Source organism: Ovis canadensis, chromosome 22 (assembly GCF_042477335.2).
Source record: "Ovis canadensis isolate MfBH-ARS-UI-01 breed Bighorn chromosome 22, ARS-UI_OviCan_v2, whole genome shotgun sequence".
In the NCBI taxonomy this organism is placed as follows: domain Eukaryota; kingdom Metazoa; phylum Chordata; class Mammalia; order Artiodactyla; family Bovidae; genus Ovis; species Ovis canadensis.
The window spans coordinates 38,494,017-38,511,512 of NC_091266.1; the positions used below are offsets into that span (position 1 = coordinate 38,494,017).

General features: G+C 51.5%; 2 protein-coding genes across 5 annotated transcripts; one reads left to right on the forward strand and one right to left on the reverse strand.

Moving 5' to 3' along the window:
* The first annotated feature begins 184 nt into the window (after nucleotides 1–184).
* FBXL15 (F-box and leucine rich repeat protein 15) lies at nucleotides 185–2,472 on the forward strand. Its single transcript, XM_069567544.1, has 4 exons — nucleotides 185–535; nucleotides 709–862; nucleotides 1,194–1,699; nucleotides 2,142–2,472. Exons 1-4 carry the CDS (start codon nucleotides 483–485, stop codon nucleotides 2,329–2,331), a joined length of 903 nt encoding a protein of 300 aa, XP_069423645.1. The 5' UTR covers nucleotides 185–482; the 3' UTR covers nucleotides 2,332–2,472.
* A 108-nt stretch (nucleotides 2,473–2,580) lies between these two features.
* Nucleotides 2,581–10,040, reverse strand: CUEDC2 (CUE domain containing 2). Of its 4 annotated transcripts, none has more exons than XM_069567545.1 (9): nucleotides 9,892–10,040; nucleotides 4,421–4,504; nucleotides 3,947–4,090; nucleotides 3,794–3,855; nucleotides 3,586–3,707; nucleotides 3,321–3,500; nucleotides 3,123–3,184; nucleotides 2,981–3,041; nucleotides 2,581–2,905 (listed from the first exon to the last, which is right to left on the reverse strand). In XM_069567545.1, exons 2-9 carry the CDS (start codon nucleotides 4,492–4,494, stop codon nucleotides 2,759–2,761), a joined length of 852 nt encoding a protein of 283 aa, XP_069423646.1. In that variant the 5' UTR covers nucleotides 4,495–4,504; nucleotides 9,892–10,040; the 3' UTR covers nucleotides 2,581–2,758. The 4 variants fall into 4 exon arrangements, with proteins under 4 accessions (XP_069423646.1, XP_069423647.1, XP_069423648.1 ...); XM_069567546.1 differs by having other exon boundaries at nucleotides 4,421–4,507; nucleotides 9,831–10,028; XM_069567547.1 differs by having other exon boundaries at nucleotides 9,831–10,026.
* Between the last annotated feature and the right edge of the window lie 7,456 nt (nucleotides 10,041–17,496).

A 17,496-nucleotide genomic window follows, 5' to 3' on the forward strand; every position in this document is an offset into this window, starting at 1 on the left:
TTGCCCCTTCGATTCATTCACCAATTCTTGGGCATCCACTCCGTGTCAGACAATGAGAGCCTGGACAGTTTCTCCCCATTTTTCAAACTCGCTAAACGCGACCAGAGGGCAGAGAAAGCAGACCCAGAACCTTAGAATCTTGGCCCCGCCCCTTATACGTTTGGCTTTGCCTGCTCCTCCCATCACTTCACTTAGACGCGGCCACTGGCCCCAAACGAAAAAAGTCAGTCTCTGCTGCACGATCGCATTCTTCAGCCTCCAGTCTCAAGCCCTATAGCAGAGAAGGCGAGGTCTCAGTTTACACCACGGGTCTGTTCCGCCTTCGGTTTCAGGATCCATCCGGAGGGCTTTCAGATAGGATCCTCAGTGAGCCGGCACTCGATTGAATCGGTCTGTCTCTGTAGCTCAAGAGGGCGGGTTTGCTGCGTCCGCTCCAAGGCCACAGCGAGAAGACCTTACTGCGCACGCGCAGTAGGCAGCCGATGGAGCCACCGATGGACCCGTCCGGAGGGGAGCAAGAGCCCGGAGCCGTCAGGTACCGAGCACCGGAGGTGCCGAGAGAGGGAAGAAGGGCCTGGGGGAGTGGAGCTGAACCAGGGCTGGGCCTGGGGGCTGGTTTTAGGAGCCTAGGCTCAGGAGCATAACGGAGGCGGACTCGCAGGTAACAGTGACTCGGGGACGCCGCCGCCAACGCCCTTTTACCCACAGGCTCCTGGATTTGCCCTGGGAAGACGTGCTGCTCCCACACGTCCTGAGCCGGGTGCCGCTGCGCCAGCTGCTCTGGCTGCAGCGCGTCAGTCGGGCTTTCCGGGCACTAGTGCAGCTGCACCTCTCCCGGCTGCGCCGCTTCGACGCCGCTCAGGTGAGCCTGGGGCTGGAGCCCCGCCCCCTTCTGGATACTGCCCCCCCCCCCCCCCGCCACTTCTGCCCCGCCTCCAGCCCCCAGCCCCTCTGTCTACCCTTCCCGATCGCCAGTGGGCCGCTAGGAATGCCTAGGAAGCGATCCACCCAGCGAGAAGTACTCTCAAAGGGGGAATACCAGGGATCAACTTGAGGGCGCGTAGGGTCTCTCCTGGGAGGGCAGGTGCCAAGCCCCGAGGGCAACCTGCTGCCAGGAAAGAACTCCTCAGGGGCGAGTAGGCAGAGTCCTCCCCCGGGAACAGCTGAGAGTCGAGGTGCCTCCCCGCCCATAGGTGGGTCCGCAGATTCCGCGGGCCGCATTGGCCTGGCTGCTGCGGGACGCCGAGGGGCTGCAGGAGCTGGCGCTGGCGCCGTGTCACGAATGGCTGTCGGACGAGGATCTGGTGCCGGTGTTGGCGCGGAATCCGCAGCTGCGGAGTGTGGCGCTGGCCGGCTGCGGGCAACTGAGCCGCCGCGCGCTGGGGGCGCTGGCCGAGGGCTGCCCCCGCTTGCAGCGCCTTTCGCTCGCGCACTGTGACTGGGTAGATGGGCTGGCGCTGCGCGGCCTCGCTGACCGCTGTCCGGCGCTGGAGGAGCTGGACCTCACCGCCTGCCGACAGCTCAAGGATGAGGCCATCGTATACCTGGCGCAGAGGCGCGGCGCAAGCCTTCGCAGCCTCTCCCTAGCGGTCAACGCCAATGTGGGGGATACCGCCGTCCAGGAGTTGGCTCGGAACTGCCCGGAACTCCAGCACCTCGACCTAACAGGGTGCCTCCGCGTCGGAAGCGACGGTATCAGGTGCCTGGGCTGGGGTCGGTGAGATGGGAAAAGAGCGATCGCTTAAGTTCTCTGGGGGTAGGGGCGGGCTCTAGTTGGCAGAACTGGGGTTTCTGGATCTTTCTACTAGCATGGAACTGCATTCTGAACAGGAAGTGCCTCCAGGAATACCTAGGCCAGAGATCCCATAGTTGAAAACCTTTTCTGAACTCCTATTTACACCTTGGGAGATTTCAGAAACAAAGTCAGATTTCTGGCTATTCAACAAGGGGAAAACCTTGCAATCCTGGGGCATGAAGTCTCTGGTTCACTGGAGGCATTGAGTGTATGACCTCAAATTAGGCCCCTTCCCTCCTGTAAGGAGGAAAGTATGCCATAACTGGAGGGAGACTGGGCTCTGCTGGCTCCCCCACCGCGTGTGTAGCGGCTTCACGCCCTTTGCCTCCCCCTGCTCCTCCCCCAGGACTTTGGCAGAGTACTGCCCAGCGCTGCGCTCGCTGCGGGTGCGGCACTGCCACCACGTGGCCGAGCCCAGCCTAAGCCGCCTGCGGAAGCGCGGTGTGGACATCGACGTTGAGCCGCCGCTGCATCAGGCCCTGGTACTGCTGCAGGACGTGGTGGGCTTCGCACCCTTTGTCAACCTGCAGGTCTGACCCGCCTGCCGATGGGCACAGCCGGACTGTGTGGCGGGGGCCTCACCGCGAACTGTAAGGAAACTGAACTGTGGGGGCCTCCGGTGAGAGGCCAGTGCCCTGCCCCACCCTAGAGCTTCAAATAAAAAGCTTTTTACCCCCTCTTGCCTGGTGCCGCTGCTCTGTTGGAGATAGGGGATGTGAAGTTGGGAGAGAAAGACACAGTATTCTAGCACCCCAGCTGTGAAATAACCAGAATGGACTCACACCTTCCTGGGGCTACCTTTACTGTGCTTGTGGCAGCTCCAAGAAGAGGTTAACACTGTAGAGCAAGGAAGTTGGGAAGGAAGGGGGACAGGAGTTAGGGCGGGCCCTGTGTGGTGTGTAGGGCTCCTGCATCCCTCTGGGATCTGAGCCTAGATGGCTCGGGCAGAGTCTGGCAAGTGCCTCAGTGGAAGCGGTACTTTCTGGCCGGCTTGAGGTTGATGTATGTGGCCTTCATCTCCTCAGCCTCAGGGTTCCGCACGTCTTTGAATCGCTCCCCTTTGGTGCTCACTATCTGGTTATCGATGTATCGGATCAGCTTCTTGGGAGCCTGTCAGGCAATCAGGCAGTGAGCAGCAGAAGCCTGGAGACAGATGCGCCCGCTCCACGACCCCGACCATCTCACCTCCTTAGGAGCCATAGGACGGTGAATCTTCTGATCCTCCGCACTATCCACCATCATGTACCTGCCAAAAACTGGCTGGGTGAAGCTCTTGCCACCCTGGGAAGACCCTCAAAGGTCCCAGCCCTGCCCAGCCCAGACTCACTTCTGCAGGATGAAGGACTTCAGCTCATCCTTTTGGGGGCCTCTGAGACGCCTGGGCAGGTCCTGCAGAGAGAAGCCAGGTGTAGGGCCTAGGGTACCAGCAGGGGAAGCAAATGGGGCTAGGCTAGGGGCAGGGGCTTAGCACTAAGCTGGAGCATGGCTGAGGTTGCATGGGGTGGGGGAGTCTAGCAGAGGATACCTGGTTGGGGCCATCCCAGGCTGGAGGCCCCTGCTTCCCCTCTACCAGCATCTGCACAGCTTCTTCCAAGTCCCCTCGAGCTTTGGCCAATACCCACTGGGCCTGCTCCACTGAACAGGTGGGAAAAACCTCCAGGAGTACGTCCACCCCTGGCAGCAGCTCTTCCTCAGGGCCGGCTGCCTGTGGCACAAATGTTGACAAGAGGCACTATTTCCTCCTTTCCAGCCCCCCGAGCTCCTTCACTGGTACCCTCCTCTACCAGTACCTCATCTTGGGTGTCCCCAGCAGAAGACATCATCTCTTCTTTGAGCTTTTCGGGCCGCTGCAGGGCCTCTGGGGAGATAGATACCTGACCTTGGCCCTCGGAGCTCTGTGGCTGCACATTCTCTTAAAGGGGCAGAAAGAGCAACAGGTTTGCCAGGGTTTTGGAGGAGGCCATTTGAGTCACCCAGGGGCCCGATTCCCAGGCTTACCTTTGTTCCTGGCACCACTCAACTGCCCTGAGAGCTTCTGGATCATGTCCCCTATTGTACCCCTGAAAAGACCAGGAGGGTGGTTAAAGGACAACTCTACCCACCCTCCACCATCAGCCAGCCCCCCTCGTCTTGGCCCCAGCCACGCCCCACCTGGGGATGTGGGCGAAGCCGGGCACATAGGCCTCCATCATCTCAGTGAAGGCTTCCATGTCGAAATTCTCCTCTGATGGGCCTGAGGGGCCCAGGTCCCCAAGAACCCCAAGCACATAGGAAAAGATGACGTCATCCAAGCCGCTGCAGGAAGAGAACAAGACAAGCCCTATTAGCCTGGGACTCCAGCCCCTGGCTTCCTGGGGACCGTGAGGCAGACCTCAAGCCTTAAGCCTGGAGAGTATCCCACCCTCCCCCTTCCTCAGAGATTTGGTCTCCCCTCTGTTCAACAAGGGTGACGGGAACAGGATGAGAGGCAAGGCCACACCAGCAGATCATACTCAGCCCTTCCGCATCTCAGGAACAGGGCTGAGTGCTCCCCACCCCAGTCTCTCCACTGGTTAGGGTCCAGAGTCCTGCCCAGCTGCTCCAGCACTGGCCCAAGCATGACCCTTCCAGGAGAGCAGCTCCTACCTGAGATCGGCCTCTGGGAGGTGCGTCTGGACAAAGGCAAGGAGGGCTGCACTGACAATCCGCTCCAGCTCCATGCTCTCTCCTCTGCTGAAGGGATACAAGAGGGAGGCTCATCAGGCCCTCTTCTGCCTGCCCCTGCCCACCAGGTCTGGGGGCAGCCAGCTCCTCCCTCCTGCCCTGCTGTAGAAACCATTTGTTGAAGTTGCCTGAAGCTTCCAACTCTCTGGTCCTCCCCCGCTCGCTCAAGCAGAGCCACAGCCCCCCGCCTCCCTATCTCTCCACCTCCTCCAGCCTGAGACAGGACAGGACACTGTCTCAGGAGAAGGTTTCCAGAGTGGAGGTTTCCCTCCTCCCTCCCCCTAACCTCTCCCCATCTCCCCACCCCACTCCCCAGAAGTAGGCCCAGATCTTCTGGGAAGACGCCAAGGTCTTGAGGTCACATGCCTCCTGGCTGAGGAATCCCATCACTGAGAGGGCCACTGGGCCCCCAAGTCCAGCCACAAGGGGCCCATTGTCCAGCCCCCCAAGGAACAGGCCTCAGGATTGAGCACAGCCATCCCCCCACCCAGAATGGGCCACCCACCCTTCACACAAAGGGGCTTTTCTGGCTCTGGGGCCCAGATAGAAGGGGAAGTCTTTCATGAATTCTATCTCCCTGCCTGGTCCTTGCCCTTCCAGCAGCTTGAGGCTACCTACAGAGGCTGTCCATTCTCGTTCCCAAGGCCTACGATGTCCTAGAAGATCTGGCCTTTGCCTACCTTCCAACATCACCACTCCCTCCTCGCTCATTCCACCAGCATCCTTGGGGTCCTTCAAACTCGCCCAGCTTCTTCCTGCCTATCTCTTCCAGATAACCACGTGGCTCATCCCCTCACCTCTGCCGGGGCTCTGCTCAAATGCTGCCTCCAGAGAGACTGTCCCTGACTAACCTACCAAAAATAACCATTCCCATATTCCCCAATCTCTTTCTCTGCTTTATTTTCTACATGGCATATACTAGTTTAATGTTATTTTTATGTTTATTTGCTTTTTGTCTCTCCTCCCCTATAGAACATAAGCTTCAAGAAGAGAGAGTTGGGAGGGACTTTGTCTTATCCTTTGGTATAGCCCTAGCACTTAGAAAAATGCCTGCACTTAGTAGGTGCTTGATAAATACTAACTGACTTGTTTCAATCCTACTTACATGCTTTTGGCTCCAGAAAGTCTGTATTTGGTAGCCAAGAACATACAGGTGGCAACAAACTGCTCCAGAGCCACAGGTCCAAATGTCAGCTTATCCCAGTTAGAAGACTCAGGAGAACCTACCCCCAATTCACCATATCCTTGCCATCTGTGTATACCCCCTCCAAACAGGCACCCCCTCCTGTTTCACTAGTTGACACAACTTGCTCAGCTGCCAAACCTGAACTTGGGGGTTACCCTGAGTCTCACCCTCTCTCAACCCCACCTGCTGCAATCAACCAGTCACCAGGTCCCGCTCAAGTCTACTGCCTTATTCTCCATTCTAGCCACTTCTCCCCAACTTTAGTCTGGCTTCTGCTCCAACATCTCTACCAAATCTTCTCAGGCTAAGGTCAGGAGTTACTGTTTTCAGGTTTTGGTCTAATTATTTTTGTTGTTTAGTGGCTAAGTTGTGTTCAACTCTTACGCAACCCCATGGACTGTAGCCCTCCAGGATCCTCTGTCCATGGGATTTCCCAGGCAAGAATACTGGAGTGGGTGGCCATCTCCTTCTCCAGGGGATCTTCCAACTCAGGGACTGAACCCATATCTCCTGTGTTACAGGCAGATTCTTTACTGCTGAGCTACTGGGAAGCCCTAATTGGTCTAATTAGGCTGAACCATATGAATTTGCCAATATTATCCATTTTTTATCAAGAAAGAGAGAAAGGCCATTTCTTTCACCTCATATTTGCCCTTTCAGCAGTATCAGTATTGGTCTAGGAGGCATCACATCCTCCCGTTTCTCTTCCACCTCCTTGGCCCTTTCTTCCCAGGCCATCCCTCTCCTCTTTTTCCCCTCTAACTGTGGCAGCAAAGCTCAGGCTCAAAGCTGCTTCTCCTCTCTTCAGTCTGCACACTCTGTCTCTGGAAGATCTCATCTGGGCCCAGATCTTCTTGTTCCAACTCCATGTCACCAATTCCCAAATGTCTAGTTCTCTAGTCCAGCCTCCTCCTCTGAGCTACTGACACCTCCATGGGGATGACTTAACATGTTCCAAACTGACATTCTCCCAAGTCGTCTACTCCTCCAAGGCTGTCCCTGTCCCCAGTGTACACCTGTCCATGTACCCAGCTGTTCCTGCCACAAGTCTGAGACCAGACGCTGTGAGGATCCCTGACACCATCCTACCCTCTGCCTTCCCACATCCAATCAGTCACCAAGCCCTGACCATTATTTCTCAACATGTCTACTTCTCTCCATCTCTCCTCCCACTCAGCTCCATCTCTTGCCTTAACTGCAAGTTTCCCAATCGTTCTCCTCACCACCATCTTTCCACCAACAACTTACTCTCCACAAAGATCATGGCTGTACAATCTTTACAAAAAATCATGTTCTTCCTGCATAACATCTATCCATGATTTCCTGTTTCCAGAGTAGTCCAGATTCTTTTTGTGGCCCTCAATTCAGGGCCTTACTCCTGCCTCTGTCTCTCCAGCCATTATGTACCACTGCCCGCCCCCATCCCCACCCAGATCACTCCTCTCCACCCTGGCTTGCTTTCACCTTGCCAGCACTCCAGCTTTTTCATGGCAAGAGTCTCTGCATGAACTGTTTCCTCTGCCTGGGTAACCTGCTGCTTCCACCCCTTCACTTGCTAACTCCTCTCACCTTTCAGGTTTCATTTTACAGTTTCCTTCAAGGGATGCTGTCCCTGACCCTCTAGAACTGGTTTGGTCTCTATCTTACACCCTTACTCCAGACTACACTTTTCCTTACTTAACAACACCTTTTATAGCTATAATTTAAAAAATTACTGGGGCAATGTTTAATGATTCTTCCACTTGCTTCATGAGCACAGGGACTACACACCTGGTTTATTGATCAATGTACACTCAATAAAGTTACTTCCCACTTCACAAATGAAGAGACTGAAGCTCAGTGGGTTTAAGGACTTGCCCAGAGTCACCTGGCTTGACTGTAGTAGTCAAGAGATAAATCCAGGACTTCCTAGTTGAGTGTATATTCAAGGGGCTACTTTGGGAATGGGGGGATGTCAAGACCTCCAATTGGGTTGAGACAGGGCTGCCATCTACAATCACAGTTCCCTGGTTCCCTGACTGTTAACACAGAGTTGCTGTGACAGTACAGGGTCACTTGGGACAGCAGAACTAAGAAGCCCTATCCTACCAGGGGAGGCCAGCCTCTTGCTCCAGACCCTAGTACGGGCCCTGGCGAGGAGTGTAACTGCTCAAACCAGGCATACCAGATCCCATCATGCTGCTCCCCCAAGAAGTCAGCCCCCTGTGGAGACCAACATCCACCCCAGGTTATACCACTCCTGGCTGCTAGCAGCTGTCTGCCAACCTCTGTGAGGACCAAGGTCCATGGATGCTGCATGAAAGCTTCTAGGGAAGAAGTTCTCAGGGATGTGGCTGATGCCTAGCTTCTAGCCAAGGTCCAAGAAGTTATTCATGGCAAACACCTCACTGTGCTCAAATAAAAGTTTTCCTGCCCTGAGCTTTTGCTCTGGCTTATTTCCTAATAGAATGTCCCCGTTCCTCCTGTTCTTGGGCTGCCCAAACTTTCCCCTTCAAAGCTTGCCACTTCTTTCTTTCACCCTTCTCCACCCCTTAGGCTTCATTGGCATTCCTTTCCTACCCAGAACCTTCTCCTAATATTTCTCCTCATAGTCCCTGAGTTGGGGAAGCTGCAGCCCAAATAGCCAGGCTTCTCCAGGGTCAGAACGTGATTTCCCCAAGACTTTTCAAATTCTGGATATAGCCCACAGAACCCCATTACATCCTGGGGGCTCCAAATCAGGGTTCACTGGTTAGTTGCCCCCATGAAATGTGACTGACATCCTGTTGTGAGTCTTGTTTGAATACCTCTGATGAAGGTAATAATATTTAGCATTTACTGACTGCTTACAGGGCTTCCCAGGTGGCCCTAGTGGCCCTAAACAAACAGAGGTGGGTTCGATCCATTGGTCTGGAAGATCCCCTGGAGGAGGGCATGGCAACCCACTCCAGTATTCTTGCCTGGAGAATCCCCTGGACAGAGAATTCTGGTGGGCTACAGTCCATAGGGTTGTATAGGGTTGCACAGAGTCAGACACAACTGAAATGACTTAGCATTCATGGACGACTGCTTAAGATCTGCCAGGGATTGTTCTGTGCTCTTTACATGTATGAATTTACCTAATCCTCACAATTACCCTAACATATAGATACTAATATATCATATTATCCCATTTACCCAAAAGGAAATGGACACATTGTAAGGTTAAGTAATTTGCCCAGGATCACAAAGGAAGTTAATGGCAGTTTTATACCCAGGCAGTCTGGCTCCAAAACCTTCACTGTTAACCACCATACTACACCACCTTTCATGATGCAAAGGGTCTGTCCCTAACCTATGTTCTGATCCTCCTCTCCTGCTTGGCTAGCCCTCTTGCCTACCTCAGAATCTTTGCTCACACCATTCTCCCCACTCAGAATGTCTTTGCCCCTTTGCCCCTCACTTTGCAGGACTCACTTCCTCTCCGGAGCCAACCCTGACTGCCCCATCCTCACTGGCCAGGTGGCCTGGGAGCATCTCTGGGACCGCACAGCCCTAAACTCTCCAGATGCTCCATAATGCCTCCTCCCCTCCCCAAACAAATTTAAGTGAAACTGGGGAAAGAAGTACTATGTTGTTCCCTTCAGGTGGGGATGTGCCCCAGGTGGAGGGAGACCAGTAGGCCATGTGGGAGGAGTCCTGGGAAGCGGAGTGGAAGAAGCCCCGGGCACTCAAGAGTCTAGAAACGAGGTCTTCACTGCTTATCCCAGATTCTATGAAGCCCGGTTCCTGGGGCCCTGGTACATAACGCAGGTTCCAGAGGACATCATAGTCCCCTGACCCCCAAAGCAGCTCTTAGAAGCACCAAGTGGATCGAGGGGTATACGGGACTCCGGCATCCAAAATCAGGCGGGAGTATAAATGCGGGGTGATGGGAGTACAGGAAGTGGGGGCACAATGATGGCCGACCCCTGAAGCAGCAGCTCCCTAAACGAGCTAGCGGGATACCCTTAAGCATCCAGAATAGTGGGCCCGAGGGCACATGGATGCGCTTGCGGCCCTGGGGGACACATGATGAGGGAGGCCGGAGCAAGCTAAAAAGTGCCTCGATACAGGCCACGGCGAGAATCAGAGATGGGGGTCCGGCGGGCCCCGGGGGTACTGTGGGGAGACACACGGGACGGGTACCCTTGGTCAGTGCTCTCCGCGACTCTTCCAGCCCTGAGTCGGGGCCTGGAGGGGGAATCACCTGCTCCGTCGGGCGCCGCCGGCGACTTGTCCCGCGCGGTGCAGCTCGCATGCCCCCAGCCCCACCAACGAGATCAAAGGCGGGGCCCAGAGCGGTTCACTTCCAGAAGCGCTGTGGTGGCCATTTTTAAGAAGGGCAATTGCCCATAAGTGGGCGGGACTTCTGCTTCCAGTCTCATTTGTCTCAGGGTTTTGGACGGGCTCTCGCGGAGGCCATTTTTTTGAGGGTAGGGAGTAGTTACGCATGATAACGCCATGGGTGGAGTCTCACCGATTGACTGTATACCCTCCTAGTTCCTTGTCTGCCCAGACCAAGGACATTAGGCCCCACCCAGTGTATTCCCACCCACTTTATTTCCTAGCCCCCCAAATCTCCCTCAAATCCTGTATCTTCCCCTTGACTTCTTGTTTTTCCCGTCTTCCCACAATCCCGTGGCTCACTGGTTGATTCTGGTGGCCCCTACTGCTAGACCTGGTGTTCCCCAAATCCCACTGTCTCTCCTCCTACGTGTCCAGTCCAGATTCAAGCCCTGTCACCCATCAACTCTTAGGTACTGACTTACCCGCCATGCGTGTGTGTGCGTGTGTGTCGGTCTCCTTGTGACCCCATGGACTGTAGCCCCAGGCTCCTGTGTCCATGGAATTTTCCAGGCAAAAATAGTGGAGTGGGTTGACATTTCCTCCTCCAGGGGGTTTTCCCAACCCAAGGATGGAACCTGCGTCTTCTGTATTGGCAGGAAGATTCATTACCACAAAGCCACCAGATAAGACTAGATCTGCTCGTATGCATTCTCTTAACAGTGATGTCTCCCCAAGATTAGGGTGGCTACAGGGCCTAAGTTTTGGGACCTGGAACCTGGTTTGGATGGGGGAAGGGGCAGCAGGTGCTCTGAGGACCCACCTGAGCTCAGGTGCAGGATGCCTGCAGGCCAGTACCTTAATGCCCACGTTGGCAGGGCTCCTCATTTAGGACAGGATGGCTGAACCCCAGTACCCAGTAAAACCTCAGCTTCCTCTTTCTGTTCCTGCTACCTCAGCTTCCCGGTGCTATCCAGGGGGGAAGTCCAGAGCCTTCCCTTCCCAGAAGTCCTTCAGTGGGTCATGATGGAAAGAGTTCTCCCATTCCCAGCCACGAGGCTGAGCCTCTTTTCAGGTCTAGTCCTCCTGTAGGGTGCTGGGGGCCCAGATATTGTCCCTACGCTGAGGAGTTCGTGGTCCAAGGGAGAAAGTCCCATTCTCTTCCCTAAGGACAGAAGCAATGCCAGAATATGGAGAAAAAGAGGATCACCACTCCCTATTCCAGTCCTGTCCCTCACTTCAACCTCCCACCTCCCCACCAGGATTCTCTAGCCTCAAAGAGAGCAAGATGTGGGCTGCTGGGGAAAGGGGGCAGGAAAGGGGAGGAAAGAAAGAGGGAGCGCTTTTGGCGTCGCGTCTCCCATAAACGCTCTGCTGCTGACAGCCTGGTGCTGCTGGGGTTAATGAAGGGTGGGGTGACAGCCACTTTGAACTCAGGCCAAGCAGGCCCCTGGGAAGGAGGTGATGGATAGCTGCCAGGCCTCTAAAGACTAAGCCATCGCTCCCCTCCCCCAGCCCCCCATCCGTCCTCCCTCTCCCCTCCATTGCACAATACTGATGCCTCTTCTCTCCCTACCACCCCCATTACAGGAATTTCCAGGTTTCCTCAGTAGAGCTGTCCCTGGTTCCAAGCCCAAGACCCTGGCGACCTGTTTCTTGAATGGCAGGGATGTAGCTACTTATCATGGGAAAGAACTTCTTGAGGTTTCAGGGAAAGACCATTTAGGGGGAGCCCCTCAATTCCCAGCTCAGATTCTGGAGGATCTCAACTCTGTGCAGTAAGAGTTGGGTTCTGGAATCAGAGGACAGAGGGTGGGCTGGGGAGAGGGCCCACCACAGACACAGGGACACTTACAAACCTTAATCAGGAGCTCCAGGGAACACTAGTCCCATGCGACATTCACACTGCCTGGGCCTTAACCCCCTGATTTTTCTTTTCCCTCAGGTCTCAAACTATCTTTCCACGGAATGGGAATAAACTCCACTTATGCTTTGGATGCAGCTTGAAGCCACATGAGTAAGAAGGAGGGAGACTGATACCCCCTCCCTCCCCATTCCGTGAGTGAATTCTGGAGCTGATGCTGGGCCTCCTAAGCCGATGGGGAAAGCTAGAATCTTGTGCTGAAGCCTCCACAGCACATCAGCTCCCCACCATTCAACCTCAGAGTGAGGAACTGGGCTTGAATTAGGCAGAAAGGGCAGATTTCCCAGACATTAAGGGCAGAGAAAGAACCCAGTGGCTTGTTTCAAGGGGTGGGAGGGACTCAGTCAGAGACTGAGGTGAGGAAGGGGATGCTTTGAAAGATGAGGGGTGGGTGGAGAAGGGGGTCCCCATTCTTGCTTGAGGTCAAAAAGGGCTCTCTGGGCAGGGTGCCCGGCCCTCCCACACCTTCCTCCTTTCTCAGAAGAGCCAGGATGGGGCGGGGGCGGGAGTTGGCTGGGGCGGGGCCTATTTAAGGAGCAGTCTCTGGGAGCATCACTGTAGATCCAGCTCCAGGAGGGAGAGGAGAGGCTTCAAGGGTAAGTGCAGACCTGTTCCTTTCAACTCAAGTTGGGGGTGGCGGTGGAGGGTGGCTCTTGAGCCTGCACACTTGCCTTTCCCTCTCCAGAGACAGGCTGCAGCTCTGCCCTGAGTGGAAATAGCACCCTAGTCCTCAGTTTAACTCTCTAGAAAGTCACAGTGTGTTTCAGGGAAGTCTTTCTCTTCCATTCCCTTATCTATACCAGGTACTTCAGATCTTCATTTCAGGTGTATTTGTGTGTGTGTGTGTGTAGGGGCGGGGGCAGTGGTTTCAGGGAGCTTGGACTCCTGGGCCTCTATCTTGTGGATCCACATTTTGTGGGTCTTGTTTGGCTCAGGAGGCCTGTCTCTAGAGAAATATCCTCTCAGTGTACATACTCTAGCTCTTCCCCCAGTCCCTTGTCTATCCAATTCCACACCTAGCCCCATTGGAGCACATTTGGGCAGGGATGATGGGACCCTTTCTAAATGGAATCTCTACCACAGCCCTGAGCCACCCCACCCCCGCCCGCCCCATATCTAATATCGGTATCCTGTTGGAATTGAGAGAACCTTTGCCTCTTCTAGCAATGGACCTCTGTTTTCTGCTCCAAGCTCAGACCCTTCCTGGAATAGGAGGAATCTTGAGATCTCGGGTTTCTCACCTGATCCATCCTGGGGATGAGGAAAGATTCACAGAAGAGAGGGCAGGAGGGCAGCATCAAGGTTAAGAGAACTTTGGCCACCTGGCTCTGAGAACTGAATTCCATAGGCTGTGAGCTCTAGCAAATGCCCTAGGGACTCAGTTCTGGTGCCCGGCTGCGCTACACCATCAATACTGAGGTCACAGGGCATCAGCCAGGTGCTGCCACTGGCTCGATCTTTTAACAACTTCAGTTCAAGCCACTTTTCTTGTCAGAGACTTCAGTGGCTCCCCAAAACTCCTCACTTTGCCGTTAAAGTCTTTCGAAGTATGGCCTCCACTTAGCTTTGAAGCCTGACCCTCCACTGCTTCCTGGTTATAACCTGCCTTCCAGTGAAACCCTGCTCCTTCCTGCTCCTTCTGCCACGCTTTTACTTGTGCTGACCCCTCCTCAGTTCTTCTCTGGACACCTCCTTTTCATCGCTGTTAGATTCCTACACCTCCTTCAAAGTCTTTCTCAGATGCCTCTTACAAGAAGCTTCTCCAGTGCCTCAATGATGCATATGATGTCCTACAAATCCTCCACACTCTGCTTCCAGTGGAGCTTGATTCATGAGCCCCATGATGACTAGTCTAGTATTCTTCACAGAGTGGCTGTTCAATAAATGTTCCTTGTATTTTGCTGAGCATGTCTAATGTATGAAAAGGCCTATATGTTAAGGCTACGTCAGATTTCCCAGGTTTATAGGCCTCAGTTTCCTTATCTGTAAATGGGGATAATAATTATATACACATCAAGGTTTTGTGAAAATTAAATGATAGTTTCTGTACAGGGCTTAGCACAGTGCCTGCACACAGTAAGTGCTCAGTTAAGTGTGTAAGATTGTTGTGATAATTACCCTCCTTTCAGTAGAATGTGAGTTACCCAGTTGGGAGGTGGGATAGGGTTTAAAATTGGTCAGTCATGGTTTATTGGCAAAGGGCTCTAAACCAAATGCCAGGGTTGGGTAAGGCTGGGGGAAAGCCAGGAGGAGAAGTCCATCAGGATGAGAGTATGGTGGCTCAAGACCCACTGAAATAGGGACAGTAGGTAGATTCCCACCTACTGTGTGACCTTGGGTGAGTCACTCCTCTCTGGCCTTGGTTTCCCAACGGAAGGTAACTTGAGGAGGTTGAGCCAGGTAAACAGTAAAGTCTCTGGCAGCCCTGATGTTTTATGAGTTCTAAGCTTCTAAGGGTTAAGTTCAAAGAAAAGATCAAAGAAAGAAACATCTAGGACTCCCTGCAGGGCTTCCTTACAGCCACAGACAGGGCTGGAGCACTGGGGTTTGGAAGCAATGGCAGGCTGGACTGAGCTGAGTAGCAGCCCTTCCTTCAAAAAGTCTATAATTGGGGACCTCCTCCCTCACCGGGGCTGGGGGATAGGGGTAAATTATGTGCAGCTTCTGGATATTTCCAGGGCATAAGTGAAGGCCTTGGGGGAAGAATGTGTGTGAGCAATGTGGATTCTTAGAGATGAGGAGAGTTGAGAGACTTTAAGGGTGGGCCTGAGAGTGTAGAAGAGGAAGGGGATTCAGAAAAAAATCTTATATGGTGGGAGATTCATGATTTACTTAACCTGCTGTGTTTCAAAAAAAAAAGAAAAAGGATTTGAGGAGGCTTACCAGCATGTAGAAAATTCTCTAAGATTAAAATATAAAATCTGTGACAAATTACATTTTAAATGTGTATCCTTTTTGATCCAGAGACTCAATATCCTTCTTATCACTAGTTTTAGTTAGAAATTGTTTCAGACTTACAGAAAAGTTGCAAGAATAGTACAAAGAACTGTGACTTAACCTTATACCAGATTCACCAACTGTTAACCTTTTTCTTTTTTTTTTCCATATTGCTTTCTTTAATATATAGTCCTCATTCAAATCTTGCTACTTGTCCCAACATTGTCCTTCATAACAATGTTCATTCTGGTCTAGCATCCAAAAGAGGATCATGCATTGCATTTAGTTTTCATGTCTGTTTCATCTCCTTTGACTTGAAACCTTTGTTTGTTATGACACTGACATTTTTGAAAATTTTTCTCTTAATTTAGGTTTTTGTTTCCTGATGATTATGCCTTACCACTGAATTTTTGATGTTGTATTTTTTCAGTTTAACATATCCAAAGCACATGATGTCAGTTTGTCTCCATTAAAGAAAAAAATTAAAGACACTCATTAAAGATGGTAAGAAAAAAAGATGGTAAGGAAAAAAAAATGGTAAGAAAGATTTTGTTTAAGAGGGACTACTGCAATGGGGTTATTAACATGTTACCCACCACTTTTCCCTATTATACTATTAGGTTACTATTTTCTTCAGGTTAATATTTTAAAATTTGTAATTAATAAATATCTTATTGGAACATACATGAAACTATATAAATATCAGGTTTTTCATCAGACTTTCACCCATTATTTTTAGTGTCCAGGAATGAGTCTCACTTGAATCATTCATTACTGTGATGATTGGGGATGGCAATTTTCTAATTTCATTTTTCCTTCTTCTATAAGGAGAGCTTTCCAGTCACATGTATTTGTTTAGTTAATATTAGCATGGACTTAGGGATCCTTATTTTATTCAGAAGGTTATAATCTGTTACTGTGATTATTTGTTTTGATGCTTACAGTGTCCTTGATTCGGTCAGTGGAAGTCCCTTCAAGTTGGCACCTTTGTTCTTTTGATATTTTTGAGGAGTCCTTTAATTTTTGGCACAAGTTGTTCCAGGCTCATCTTGTACCTTTCCTGCCACAGCCTTGAAATCAGCCATTCTCCCAAGGGGAGTGGTTCCTTTTTTGGAGGATGGAATTTAGAATAACAGATCTGGGCACTGGCTGTGCTTGTTGCTACCAGGGTGTCATTGTTCAGTGATTCAATCTCTAATTTTAAGGTTTCAGATTCCACAATTTAACACTTGTATATGTGAACAAAGATGCATATTCAAGGACATTTATTTTCTCATCACTCTCTCAGCTTATTTCTCAAATGTCTCCTAACTGTTCTCCCTATTTCTACAATGGACCCTCTATAGTCTCTTTTCCACACATCATCCAGAATAATTCAAAAAAAAATCTCATCACATTTCCCTGTGCTCATAATCTCCTCTAAGGAAAAAAATCCAAAATTTTCTACATGGCTTCAAGATGCCACAGGATCCAGCTTCATCTGTAACTTCATTAACTATTCAGTTCAGTTCAGTCACTCAGTCATGTCTGACTCCTTGTGACCCCATGAAGCACAGCAGGCCAGGCCTCCCTGTCCATCACCAACTCCCAGAGTCCACCCAAACCCATGTCCACTGAGTCGGTGATGCCATCCATTAACTGTTACATTCCCACTAACTCACCGGACAAGGACACCCCAGCCAAGGGTGTTTGTACTTGCTTTTCTCCCCCAGCTATTTAAATAGCTTGCAAAGCTCTTTATTAGGTCTTCACTGAAGAGTCATCTCCTCTGAGAAGCCTTCCCTAAGTATCCTGCTGAAAATAGCACCCCATCACTTATTGCTGTATGACACTGCATTGTATATTCCCCTTTGCTTATTGTCAGTCTTCATTTCCCTACATTACATCTCTAAAGTAAGCTCTATCAAGAGCAGAGAGTTGTTTATTTTTCTCCTAGAGCCCCAGTGCCTAGAATACTGCCCAGCACATGTGGGCTTTCAAATGCCTGTTAAGTCAATGAAGATGACTTTCATTCCTTGGGACTTTTGCATTCACCGTACTTTCTGCCTGGCTTCCCCTCACCCTTCTCTTTGCATAGCTAGCTTTTTCATATTCTTTAGGTCTCAGCTTAAATGTTTTCCATAAGGACAGAAACTGCCATGGCTATCTCATTCACGACTATATCCTCAGGGCCTGCAATAGTTCTTGGCAAATAAAAGGCATTCAAGAAATTTGTTGAATGGACTTTTAATAGCTAAAAACTGAAAAGAATCCAAATGCTATAGACTGTTAAAGAATGAGGTAACACCATGTGCACTGGCATAAAACGATGTCCAAGATATACTTAGTGTAAAATGCAACAAGCAAGACTGCAATTCCTTTTATGTAGGTAATATGAGGTGCACAGAAAAAAACAGTAAAAAATACTAGATTGGACCTCAGTGATCATTTGCGGGTGATGGTCTTCCCAGGTGGCCCTAGTGGTAAAGAACCCTCCTGCCAATGCAGGAGACGTAAGAGACACAGGTTAAGTCTCTGGGTCAGGAAGATACCCTGCAGGAGGATACGGCAACCCATTCCAGTATCCTTGCCTGGAGAATCTCATGGACAGAGGAGCCTGGTGGGTGACAGTGCATAGGGTCACACACAGCTGGACACAACTGAAGGGACTTAGCATGCCACACAAAA

What these genes read in the sequence shown, in the direction of transcription:
- FBXL15 (XM_069567544.1), top strand. Translation starts at nt 483, where the DNA reads ATGGAGCCACCGATGGACCCGTCCGGAGGGGAGCAAGAGCCCGGAGCC. An exon ending in CAAGAGCCCGGAGCCGTCAG is followed by an intron (nt 536 to 708) that starts GTACCGAGCACC and finishes TTTTACCCACAG; the next exon opens with GCTCCTGGATTTGCCCTGGG. An exon ending in GTCGGAAGCGACGGTATCAG is followed by an intron (nt 1,700 to 2,141) that starts GTGCCTGGGCTG and finishes CTCCTCCCCCAG; the next exon opens with GACTTTGGCAGAGTACTGCC.
- CUEDC2 (XM_069567545.1), bottom strand. Translation starts at nt 4,494, where the DNA reads ATGGAGCTGGAGCGGATTGTCAGTGCAGCCCTCCTTGCCTTTGTCCAG. An exon ending in GGCTTCGCCCACATCCCCAG is followed by an intron (nt 3,856 to 3,946) that starts GTGGGGCGTGGC and finishes TGGTCTTTTCAG; the next exon opens with GGGTACAATAGGGGACATGA. An exon ending in CCTGGGATGGCCCCAACCAG is followed by an intron (nt 3,185 to 3,320) that starts GTATCCTCTGCT and finishes TTCTCTCTGCAG; the next exon opens with GACCTGCCCAGGCGTCTCAG.